General features: G+C 44.4%; 1 protein-coding gene across 1 annotated transcript in view; it reads left to right on the top strand.

Annotated features, from left to right (window-relative positions):
- fgfr3 (fibroblast growth factor receptor 3) overlaps positions 1 to 13,287 on the top strand; it is a 170,968-nt gene that overhangs the window by 38,905 nt on the left and 118,776 nt on the right. The window contains exon 3 of the mRNA XM_029712591.1: positions 11,524 to 11,772. Within this exon, the coding sequence (XP_029568451.1) occupies positions 11,524 to 11,772 (249 nt within the window). The remainder of the gene's footprint in view (positions 1 to 11,523; positions 11,773 to 13,287) is intronic.

Genomic DNA, 13,287 nt, shown 5'->3' with positions numbered 1-13,287 from the left:
ACTACACCTGCTACTACCAGCAGTTCTACACCTGCTACTACCAGCAGTACTACACCTGCTACTACCAGCTGTACTACACCTGTTACTACCAGCAGTACTACACCTGCTACTACCAGCAGTACTACACCTGCTACTACCAGCAGTACTACACACTACACCTGCTACTACCAGCAGTACTACACCTGCTACTACCAGCAGTACTACACCTGCTACTACCAGCAGCACTACACCTGCTACCACCAGCAGTACTACACCTGCTACTACCAGCAGTACTACACCTGCTACTACCAGCAGTACTACACCCGCTACTACCAGCAGTACTACACCTGCTACTACCAGCAGTACTACACCTGCTACTACCAGCAGTACTACACACTACACCTGCTACTACCAGCAGTACTACACCTGCTACTACCAGCAGTACTACACCTGCTACTACCAGCAGTACTACACCTGCTACTACCAGCAGTACTACACCTGCTACTACCAGCAGTACTACACCTGCTACTACCAGCAGCACTACACCTGCTACTACCAGCAGCACTACACCTGCTACTACCAGCAGTACTGCACCTGCTACTACCAGCAGTGCTACACCTGCTACTACCAGCAGTACTACACACTACACCTGCTACTACCAGCAGCACTACACACTACACCTACTACTACCAGCAGCACTACACACTACACCTGCTACTACCAGCAGTACTACACCTGCTACTACCAGCAGTACTACACCTGCTACTACCAGCAGTACTACACACTACACCTGCTACTACCAGCAGTACTACACCTGCTACTACCAGCAGTACTACACCTGCTACTACCAGCAGTACTACACCTGCTACTACCAGCAGTACTACACCTGCTACTACCAGCAGTGCTACACCTGCTACTACCAGCAGTACTACACCTGTTACTACCAGCAGCACTACACCTGCTACCACCAGCAGCACTACACCTGCTACTACCAGCAGTACTACACCTGCTACTACCAGCAGTACTACACCTGCTACTACCAGCAGTATTACACCTGCTACTACCAGCAGTACTACACACTACACCTGCTACTACCAGCAGTACTACACCTGCACCTGTCAACGACACAAGTTGCTCTGCTTCCACAAGCACCTCCAATGCTAGCATCAGTAATTCTACATGTGTTGTTAGCCCAGCTAGCATGGACACTGACAGTTGTGAATCTGACGCAGCCGAAGAGCTACTGCCCTTCTTACCTGGGAAAGCACCGAACAGACAGACAGGGACGTCAAATATGATGAGAACTACATTGATTTGGGGGTTCACTTATATTGGGAGTAGTGCCTTTCCTCAGACACAGTGTGTTATAAAGTACTATCTATCTCACAACTCGATCAAAACCTTCACTCCTGTGCAGACATTTAGGAACAAAACATGCCACGGGAGTTTTTTGAGCGAGAATTAAAACGACTTTCGAGTAGTAAGACGTATAAAAGCAACAGATTCCATTAATAAGAAGCATCTTATATGGTGAGCTACCGAGTGGCGAGGACAGGCAAACCCCATACTATTGTAGAGGACTTCATTCTTCCTGCTGCCGCGGATATGGCTGGGACAATGCTGAGGGAAAAGGCCCCAAAACAACTATACAGACAATGTCTTCATCAAACAACACTGGATACTTCTAGGGTAATGAATTCTATGTGTTACAGCTGGATGAGTCAACAGACATGGCGGGCCTGGCACAGGTCCTGGTATATGTCCGTTACGTTTACGGGGGGTCAATTAAGGAAGACATTCTCTTCTGTAAACCACTGGAAACCAGGACAACATGAGAGGATATTTTTAAAGTACTGGACAGCTTTGTGACATCAAATGGACTTTGGTGGTCAAGATGTGTTGGTATCTGTACTGATGGAGCAAAAGCCATGACAGGGAGACATAGTGGAGTGGTAACGCGCGTGCAAGCAGTTGCTCCCGACGCCACTTGGGTCCACTGCAGCATCCACCGAGAGGCTCTTGCTGCCAAGGGCATGCCTGACTGCTTGAAAGACGTTTTGGACACTACAGTGAAAATTGCTAACTTTGTTAAAGCAAGGCCCCTGAACTCTCGTGTATTTTCTGCACTATGCAATGATTGGGGCGGCAGGTAGCCTAGTGATTAGAGCATTGGGCCAGTAACCGAAAGGTTGCTAGATTGAATCCCCGAGCTGACAAGGTAAAAATCTGTCGTTCTGCCCCCTGAAGAAGGCAGTTAACCCACTGTTCCTAGGCTGTCATTATAAATAAGAATTTGTTCTTAACTGACTTTCCTAGATATATAGAAAAATACCTACCACAGGAGTCTCCTCGAAGCCTACCGTTGACTATGTACATACCCAGCGTGTAACAGAGCTATAGGTGTACCTACCATAGGAGTCTCCTCAAAGCCTACCGTTGACTATGTACAGACCCAGCGTGTAACAGAGCTATAGGTGTACCTACCATAGGAGACTCCTCGAAGCCTACCATTGACTATGTACAGACCCAGCGTGTAACAGAGCTGCAGGAGTTGTGACCTGTTTTTGTTGGTTATGTTGTCGTAGTTGTGCCTAGAGGGGCATATGGGGGAGGGAATGCTGTCACCTCCAGGTAGGTGTTTGTCCCTCTGTCTGCTGAGGTTGTCAGGTTCTGGTCCAGTTCTGGCATTTAGGTCACCACAGACTAGCTCATATCCCTGGCCCTGGAAATGGTTGATCTCCCCCTCTAGGATGGAGATGTGGGGGAATATAGGTAGGTCTCTCTCTCTCTGTCTCTTTGGCTTTCTATCTGCCTCTCTCTCTCTCTCCCTGTCTGTCTCGCTGTCTATTGGGCTTTCTATCTGCCTCTATCTCTCTCTCTCTCCCTCTCTTTGGCTTTCTATCTGCCTCTATCTCTCTCTCCCTGTCTGTCTCCCTGTCTATTTGTCTATCTATCTGTCTCTCTCTCTCTCTCCCTGTCTGTCTCGCTGTCTATTTGTCTATCTCTCTCTCTCCCTGTCTGTCTCGCTGTCTATTTGTCTATCTATCTCTCTCTCTCTCTCCCTGTCTGTCTCCCTGTCTATTTGTCTATCTATCTCTCTCTCTCTCTCTCTCCCTGTCTGTCTCGCTGTCTATTTGTCTTTCTATCTGCCTCTATCTCTCTCTCCAGGATGGTGATTCTAGTGGAGGGATATACAATGGCTTGAGGAAGGATACCCCCCTTGGCATTTTTCCTATTTTGTTGCCTTACAACCTGGAATCAAAACAGATTTTTGGGGGGTTTGTATCATTTGATTTACACAACTAGCCTACCACTTTGAAGATGCAAAATATTTTTTATTGTGAAACAAACAAGAAATAAGACAAAAAAACAGAAAACTTGAGTGTGCATAACTATTCACCCCCCCAAAGTCAATACTTTGTAGAGGCACCTTTTGCAGCAATTACAGCTGCGAATTTCTTGGGGTATGTCTCTATAAGCTTGGCACATCTAGCCACTGGGATTTTTGCCCATTCTTCAAGGCAAAACTGCTCCAACTCCTTCAAGTTGGATGGGTTCTGCTGGTGTACAGCAATCTTTAAGTCAGACCACAGATTCTCAATTGGATTGAGGTCTGGACTTTGACTAGGCCATTCCAAGACATTTAAATGTTTCCCCAAAAACCACTCGAGTGTTGCTTTAGCAGTATGCTTAGGGTCATTGTCCTGCTGGAAGGTGAACTTCCGTCCTTGTCTCAAATCTCTGGAAGACTGAAACATGTTTCCCTCAATAATTTCCCTGTATTTAGCACCATCCATCATTCCTTCAATTCTGACCAGTTTCCCTGTCCCTGACGATGAAATGGTGTTCTCGGGGTTTGCTCCAAACATAGCGTTTGCCTTTATGGCCAAAAAGCTACATTTTAGTCTCATCTGACCAGAGTACCTTCTTCCATATGTTTGGGGAGTCTCCCACATGCCTTTTGATGAACACCAAACGTGTTTGCTTATTTTTTTCTTTATAAGCAATGGCTTTTTTTCTGGCCACTCTTCTGTAAAGCCCAGCTCTGTGGAGTGTACGGCTTAAAATGGTCCTATCGATAGATACTCCAATCTCCGCTGTGGAGCTTTGCAGCTCCTTCAGGGTTATTTCTTTGGTCTCTTTGTTGCCTCTCTGATTAATGCCCTCCTTGCCTGGTCTTTTGGTGGGCGGCCCTCTCTTGGCAGGTTTGTTGTGGTGCCATGTTCTTTCTATTTTTTAATTGTGGATTTAATGGTGCTCTGTGGGATGTTCAAAGTTTCGGATATTTTTTTATAACCCAACCCTGATCTGTACATCTCCACAACTTTATCCCTGACCTGTTTGGAGAGCTCCTTGGTCTTCATGGTGCCACTTGCTTGGTGGTGTTGCAGACTAAGGGCCTTCAGAACAGGTGTATATATACTGAGATCATGTGACAGATCATGTGACACTTAGATTGCATACAGGTGGACTTTATTTAACTAATTATGTGACTTCTGAAGGTAATTGGTTGCACCAGATCGTATTTAGGGGCTTCATAGCAAAGGGGGGTGAATACATATACACTCACCACTTTTATGTTTTATTTAATTTTTTAATTTTTTGAAAATAGTTATTCTTTTCATTTCACTTCACCAATTTGGACTATTTTGTGTATGTCCATTACATGAAATCCAAGTAAATTTCAATTTAAACACACACACACACACAAACACATACACACACACACAACACGCACACACACACACACAAAACGCACACACAAAACGCAAACACACACACACACACAAACAAAACGCACACACAAAACGGAAACACACACACACACACACAAAACGCACACACACACAAAACGCAAGGCACTGTATACACACACAAAACGCACACACACACACACACACACACACACACACACACACACACACACACACACACACACACACACACACACACACACACACACACACACACACACACAGATACTAAGGTTGACCTCAAACAAGCATGTGCACACATATGGAGACTGAATTATCAGACAGTATTTTTCTAATTCAGAAAGTAGATGTGAAGTTTCTAAAGACATAGAACACCTACATATATTACCATGGAACACATATATTACCCTGGAACACATATATTACCATGGAACACATATATTACCATGGAACACATATATTACCATGGAACACATATATTACCATGGAACACATATATTACCATGGAACACATATATTACCATGGAACACATATATTACCATGGAACACATATATTACCATGGAACACATATATTACCATGGAACACATATATTACCATGGAACACATATATTACCATGGAACACATATATATATTACCATGGAACACATATATTACCATAGAACACATATATTACCATGGAACACATATATTACCATGGAACACATATATATTTCCATGGAACACATATATTACCATGGAAGACAGATATTTCCATGGAACACATATATTACCATGGAACACATATATATATTACCATGGAACACATATATTACCATGGAACACATATATCACCATGTAACACCTACAGTACCATGGAACACCTACAGTACCCTGGAACACCTATATATTACCCTGGAACACATATATTACCATGGAACACATATATTACCATGGAACACATATATTACCCTGGAACACATATATTTCCATGGAACACATATATTACAATGGAACACATATATTACCCTGGAACACATATATTACCATGGAACACATATATTACCCTGGAACACATATATTACCATGGAACACATATATTACCATGATTACCTACAGTACCATGGAACACATATATACTGCTCAAAAAAATAAAGAGAACACTTAAACAACACAATGTAACTCCAAGTCAATCACACTTCTGTGAAATCAAACTGTCCACTTAGGAAGCAACACTGATTGACAATAAATTTCACATGCTGTTGTGCAAATGGAATAGACAACAGGTGGAAATTATAGGCAATTAGCAAGACACCCCCAATAAAGGAGTGGTTCTGCAGGTGGTGACCACAGACCACTTCTCAGTTCCTATGCTTCCTGGCTGATGTTTTAGTCACTTTTGAATGCTGGCGGTGCTTTCACTTTAGTGGTAGCATGAGACGGAGTCTACAACCCACACAAGTGGCTCAGGTAGTGCAGCTCATCCAGGATGGCACATCAATGCGAGCTGTGGCAAGAAGGTTTGCTGTGTCTGTCAGCGTAGTGTCCAGAGCATGGAGGCGCTACCAGGAGACAGGCCAGTACATCAGGAGACGTGGAGGAGGCTGTAGGAGGGCAACAACCCAGCAGCAGGACCGCTACCTCCGCCTTTGTGCAAGGAGGAGCAGGAGGAGCACTGCCAGAGCCCTGCAAAATGACTTCCAGCAGGCCACAAATGTGCATGTGTCTGCTCAAACGGTCAGAAACAGACTCCATGAGGGTGGTATGAGGGCCCGACGTCCACAGGTGGGGGTTGTGCTTACAACCCAACACCATGCAGGACGTTTGGCATTTGCCAGAGAACACCAAGATTGGCAAATTCGCCACTGGCGCCCTGTGCTCGTCACAGATGAAAGCAGGTTCACACTGAGCACGTGACAGACGTGACAGAGTCTGGAGACGCCGTGGAGAACGTTCTGCTGCCTGCAACATCCTCCAGCATGACCGGTTTGGCGGTGGGTCAGTCATGGTGTGGGGTGGCATTTCTTTGGGGGGCCGCACAGCCCTCCATGTGCTCGCCAGAGGTAGCCTGACTGCCATTAGGTACCGAGATGAGATCCTCAGACCCCTTGTGAGACCATATGCTGGTGCGGTTGGCCCTGGGTTCCTCCTAATGCAAGACAATGCTAGACCTCATGTGGCTGGAGTGTGTCAGCAGTTCCTGCAAGAGGAAGGCATTGATGCTATGGACTGGCCCGCCCGTTCCACAGACCTGAATCCAATTGAGCACATCTGGGACATCATGTCTCGCTCCATCCACCAACACCACGTTGCACCACAGACTGTCCAGGAGTTGGCGGATGCTTTAGTCCAGGTCTGGGAGGAGATCCCTCAGGAGACCATCCGCCACCTCATCAGGAGCATGCCCAGGCGTTGTAGGGAGGTCATACAGGCACGTGGAGGCCACACACACTACTGAGCCTCATTTTGACTTGTTTTAAGGACATTACATGAAAGTTGGATCAGCCTGTAGTGTGGTTTTCCACTTTAATTTTGAGTGTGACTCCAAATCCAGACCTCCATGGGTTGATACATTGGATTTCCATTGATTATTTTTGTGTGATTTTGTTGTCAGCACATTCAACTATGTAAAGAAAAAAGTATTTAATAAGATTAGTTAATTCATTCAGATCGAGGATGTGTTATTTTAGTGTTCCCTTTATTTTTTTGAGCAGTGTATATTACCATGGAACACATATATTACCATGGAACACATATATATTACCATGGAACACATATATTTCCATGGAACACATATATATTACCATGGAACACATATATATTACCATGGAACACATATATTTCCATTGAACACATATATATTACCATGGAACACATATATATATATTACCATGGAACACCTACAGTACAACGGAACACCTATATATTACCATGGAACACATATATATTACCATGGAACACATATATTACCATGGAACACATATATTACCATGGAACACATATATTACCATGGAACACCTACAGTACAATGGAACACCTATATATTACCATGGAACACATATATATTACCATGGAACACATATATTACCATGGAACACATATATTACCATGGAACACATATATCACCATGGAACAAATATATTACCATGGAACACATATATTACCATGGAACACATATATATTACCATGGAACACATATATTACCATGGAACACATATATTACCATGGAACACATATATCACCATGGAACAAATATATTACCATGGAACACATATATTACCATGGAACACATATATTACCATGGAACACATATATTACCATGGAACACATATATTACCATGGAATACATATATTACCATGGAACACATATATTACCATGGAACACATATATTACCCTGGAACACATATATATTACCATGGAACACATATATTACCATGGAACACATATATTACCATGGAACACATATATTACCATGGAACACATATATTACCATGGAACACATATATTAAAGGTTAAGGTATTCATTCAGACTGGGTTAAAGGTTAAGGTTTGGGATAGGGTTAAAGGTTAAGTTTTGGGCTAGGGTTAAAGGTTAAGGTTTGGGCTAGGGTTAAAGGTTAAGGTTTGGGATAGGGTTAAAGGTTAAGGTTTGGGATAGGGTTAAAGGTAACGGTTTGGGATAGGGTTAAAGGTTACGGTTTGGGATAGGGTTAAAGGTTAAGGTTTGGGATAGGGTTAAAGGTTAAGGTTTGGGATAGGGTTAAAGGTTACGGTTTGGGATAGGGTTAAAGGTTAAGGTTTGGGACAGGGTTAAAACAAAAACAACTCTAATGTTAGTTCATTAATTCCAATTGGTTAACAGTTCAGCCATTAATTCCAATTGGTTAACAGTTCAGCCATTAATTCTGATTGGTTAACAGTTCATCCATTCATTCTGATTGGTTAACAGTTCAGCCATTCATTCTGATTGGTTAACAGTTCAGCCATTCATTCTGATTGGTTAACAGTTCAGGCATTAATTCTGATTGGTTAACAGTTCAGCCATTCATTCTGATTGGTTAACAGTTCAGCCATTCATTCTGATTGGTTAACAGTTCAGCCATTCATTCTGATTGGTTAACAGTTCAGCCATTCATTCTGATTGGTTAACAGTTCAGCCATTCATTCTGATTGGTTAACAGTTCAGCCATTAATTCTGATTGGTTAAGTTAAAGGACAGATTAACCCATTATGTATGTTATATGTGTGTCCATCTCTGAGAGATCTCTACCCTGGGTTAGGATGTGTCTGTGTCTGTCTGTGTGTGTGTAGTGTGTGTAGTGTTTGTAGTGTGTAGTGTGTGTGTGTAGTGTGTGTAGTGCATGTAGTGTGTGTAGTGTAGTGTGTGTGTAGTGTGTTTGTAGTGCATGTAGTGTGTGTCTGTGTCTGTGTCTGTGTAGTGTGTGTAGTGTGTGTGTAGTGTGTGTGTAGTGTGTGTCTGTGTCTGTGTAGTGTGTGTAGTGTGTGTGTAGTGTGTGTGTAGTGTGTGTAGTCTGTGTCTGTGTGTGTGTAGTGTGTGTAGTGTGTAGTGTGTAGTGTGTGTAGTGTGTGTGTAGTGTGTGTAGTGTGTGTGTGTAGTGTGTGTAGTGTGTGTGTAGTGTGTGTAGTGTGTGTAGTGCGTGTAGTGTGTGTAGTGTGTGTGTAGTGTGTGTAGTGTGTGTGTAGTGTGTGTGTAGTGTGTGTAGTGTGTGTGTAGTGTGTGTAGTGTGTGTAGTGTGTGTGTAGTGTGTGTGTAGTGCGTGTAGTGTGTGTAGTGTGTGTAGTGTGTGTGTAGTGTGTGTGTAGTGCGTGTAGTGTGTGTAGTGTGTGTAGTGTGTGTCTGTGTCTGTGTGTGTGTGTAGTGTGTAGTGTGTGTAGTGTTTGTAGTGTGTGTGTGTAGTGTGTGTAGTGTGTAGTGTGTGTAGTGTTTGTAGTGTGTGTGTGTAGTGTGTGTAGTGTGTGTAGTGTGTAGTGTGTGTAGTGTTTGTAGTGTGTTTGTAGTGTGTGTGTGTAGTGTGTGTGTAGTGTGTGTGTAGTGTGTGTAGTGCGTGTAGTGTGTGTAGTGTGTGTAGTGTGTGTGTAGCGTGTGTAGTGTTTGTAGTGTGTGTGTAGTGTGTGTAGTGTGTGTAGTGTGTGTAGTGTGTGTAGTGTTTGTAGTGTGTGTGTAGTGTGTGTAGTGTGTGTAGTGTGTGTAGTGTGTATCTGTGTCTGTGTGTGTAGTGTGTGTAGTGTGTGTGTGTGTCTGTGTGTGTAAACAACACAAACTGCAGCAGAGAGAGAAAACGTCTCCTAATCAAAGCGAAACATTCCCTGCAACGTTAGCAGATATTGTATTATATTAATATTGTTATTATAGTGTTATAAACTCATTAACCAATCCTTCTGTAGTTCTGTAGGATATGAATCAGCATAACTAATTCATGATCTCTTTCTCCATCTACCATGGAACCATGGAAACGCACATTCACACTTTCAGCTGTTCTAGAGGAAATAGGTTTTAATATCAACACAAAGTAGTTCAGCTACTGTCAGGGAGGGGAGGGAGGGAGGGAGGGAGGAGGGGAGGGAGGGAGGGGGAGGGGGAAAGAGAGAGACAGAGAGAAAGGGAGATGGAGGGAGAGAGATGGAGAGAGGGGGAGAGATGGGGAGAGAGAGAGAGAGAGAGAGAGGGGGGAGAGATGGAGAGAGAGAGGGGGGAGATGGAGAGAGAGGGAGAGAGAGAGAGAGGGAGGGAGAGAGAGAGAGAGAGAGAGAGAGAGAGAGAGAGAGAGAGAGAGATAGAGAGGGAGAGAGAAAGGGGGAGAGATGGAGAGAGAGAAAGAGGGGAGAGATGGAGAGAGAAAGGGGGAGAGAGGGGGAGAGAGAGGGGGAGAGAAAGGGGGAGAGAGGGGGAGTTATATCACAGGGGTGGTTTACAGGCCACATCAGGCCTGCAAGTCACTTCATGCTGTCTTGTGAAGTGATGTGTAGTTTCTATTGGAATGCAGGATATCCAACAAGTGCAATTGTTAATTGACCTGCAACCTGCATTCAGAATGACAGCCAGGGTAGAGCAGATTGAATACTGACACTACCTCAATCATCTACACTGGAACAACCGTCTCAGTAACAGGTGCAATAAAACAAGCATTTCACTACAACCACAATAACATCTGCTAAACACTCGTATGTGACAAATCAAAATATTAGCAGATTGGATTAGTTTAGAAAACAGTATGTTATTTACCTCTATGTACCATAACATTAATCAACTAGAAAACAGTATGTTGTTTATCTCTGTGCAGCATAACATTAATAATCAATCACTGCAAAAACAACAGATTTAACAGTTAAACAAACTATTCTGAAAATCTCCCTGCAATAGAGCATGCTGGGAAATATTATATATGGTCCTATGTAGAACCCTTCTCGCCTTCCAAAGAATCATCAAAGAGCCCTTTCTTCTAAAACCAGTTCTTAGAATGTTAAAGGTTCTAGGTAGAACCCTTTGCGTTACGAAGAACCATTGTCTTCCTAAAAGGGTTCTTCTGATCGAAACAGTTCTTGGTAGAACCCTATCCCTCTGCAAAGAACCCCTTCAGAACCCTTTTTTCTAAGAGTGTAACCCTGTCTGTCTGTCTGTCTGTCTGTCTGTCTGTCTGTCTGTCTGTCTGTCTGTCTGTCTGTCTGTCTGTCTGTCTGTCTGTCTGTCTGTCTGTCTGTCTGTCTGTCTGTCTGTCCCCTAACCCTTTCTCTTTGTCCCTGGCTATAGACGCTGTGTCTTTCGAGGCAGTCTTCCTCTATGCATAATCTCTCTGTTTCTCTTTGTCTCTCCCTCTCTCCCCCTCTAGACTCTGTGTCCGGTGAGGCTGTCTTCGTGGGGACGGGGGACACCCTGGATCTGTCCTGTAACCCCGACGGCCCCGCCCAAGCTGTCCTCTGGTTCAAGGATGGCAGCGGCCTGTTGCCTAGCAACCGGACGCGAGTGGACCAGAGGGTTCTACGCATCATCAACGTGTCTTACGAGGACTCCGGCATGTACTCCTGCCACGTCACTCACGACAACAACCTGCTCAGCAACTACACAATCAGAGTGACAGGTGACATCATCATCATCTCCATCTCACCTCTCTCTTGCTATCCGTCTGGTTTTATATTTACCTCTGTTTGGCTATCCTTTTCCCTCCTCTCTCTCTCTCTCTCTCTCTCTCTGTTTTGCTATCCTTTTCCCTCCTCTCTCTCTCTCTCTCTCTTGCTATCCTTTTTCTCTCTCTCTCTCTCTCTCTGTTTAGCTATCCTTTTCCCTCCTCTCTCTCTCTCTCTCTCTCTGTTTAGCTATCCTTTTCCCTCCTCTCTCTCCTCTCGCTCTCTCTCTCTGTTTAGCTATCCTTTCCCTCCTCTCTCTCCTCTCTCTCTCTCCTCTCCGTTGCTATCCCCTTCTTCCCTCCTCTCTCTCTCCTCTCCTCTCTCTCAGTCTGGCTCTCTCTCTCTATATTAGCTATCCTTTTCCCTCCTCTCTCTCCTCTCTCTCTCTCTGGCTATCCTTTTCCCTCCTCTCTCTCTCTCTCTCTCTCTGTTTGGCTATCCTTTATCCTTTTCCCTCCTCTCTCTCTCTCTCTCTCTCTCTCTCTCTCTCTCTCTCTCTCTCTCTCTCTCTGTTTGGCTATCCTTTTCCCTCCTCTCTCTCTCTCTCTCTCTGTTTGGCTATCCTTTTCCCTCCTCTCTCTCTCTCTCTCTCTCTGTTTGGCTATCCTTTTCCCTCCTCTCTCTCTCTCTCTGTTTGGCTATCCTTTTCCCTCCTCTCTCTCTTTGGCTATCCTTTCCTCCTCTCCTCTCTTCTCTCCTGTTGGCTATCCCTTTTCCCTCCTCTCTATCATCTCTCTGTTTGGCTATCCTTTCCTCATCTTTCCTCCTCTCTCTCTCGTTTGGCTTACTTTTCCTCCTCTCTCTCTCTCTCTGGCTATCCTTTTCCCTCCTCTCTCTCCTCTCTTTCTCTCTGTTTGGCTATCCTTTCCCTCCTCTCTCTCTTTGGCTATCCTTTCCCCTCCTCTCTCTCTGTTTTGGCTATCCTTTATCCTTTTCCCTCTTCTCTCTCTCTCTCTCTCTCTCTCTCTCTCTCTCTCTCTCTGTTTGGCTATCCTTTTCCCTCCTCTCTCTCTCTCTGTTTGGCTATCCTTTTCCCTCCTCTCTCTCGCTCTCTCTCTGTTTGGCTATCCTTTTCCCTCCTCTCTCTCTCTCTCTCTCTCTCTGTGTTTGGCTATCCTTTTCCCACCACTCTCTCTCTCTCTCAATTCAATTCAATTTAAGGGGCTTTATTGGTGTAACCGATGTGAAATGGCTAGTTAGTTAGCGGGGTGCTAACAGCGTTTCAATCGGCGACATCACTCGCTCTGAGACCTGAAGTAGTTGTTCCCCTTGCTCTGCAAGGGCCGCGGCTTTTGTGGCGCGATGGGTAACGATGCTTCGTGGGGTGTCAGTTGTTGATGTGTGCAAGGGTCCCTGGTTTGAGCCCAGGTTGGGGCGAGGAGAGGGACGGAAGCTAAACTGTTACATTGGCATGGGAAACATATGTTTAATTTACCAAAGGATAATAAACAAAAGTGAAATAAACAATT

This window comes from Salmo trutta, chromosome 25 (assembly GCF_901001165.1).
Source record: "Salmo trutta chromosome 25, fSalTru1.1, whole genome shotgun sequence".
In the NCBI taxonomy this organism is placed as follows: Eukaryota; Metazoa; Chordata; class Actinopteri; order Salmoniformes; family Salmonidae; genus Salmo; species Salmo trutta.
This window is presented reverse-complemented; position numbering and strand designations above follow the sequence as displayed.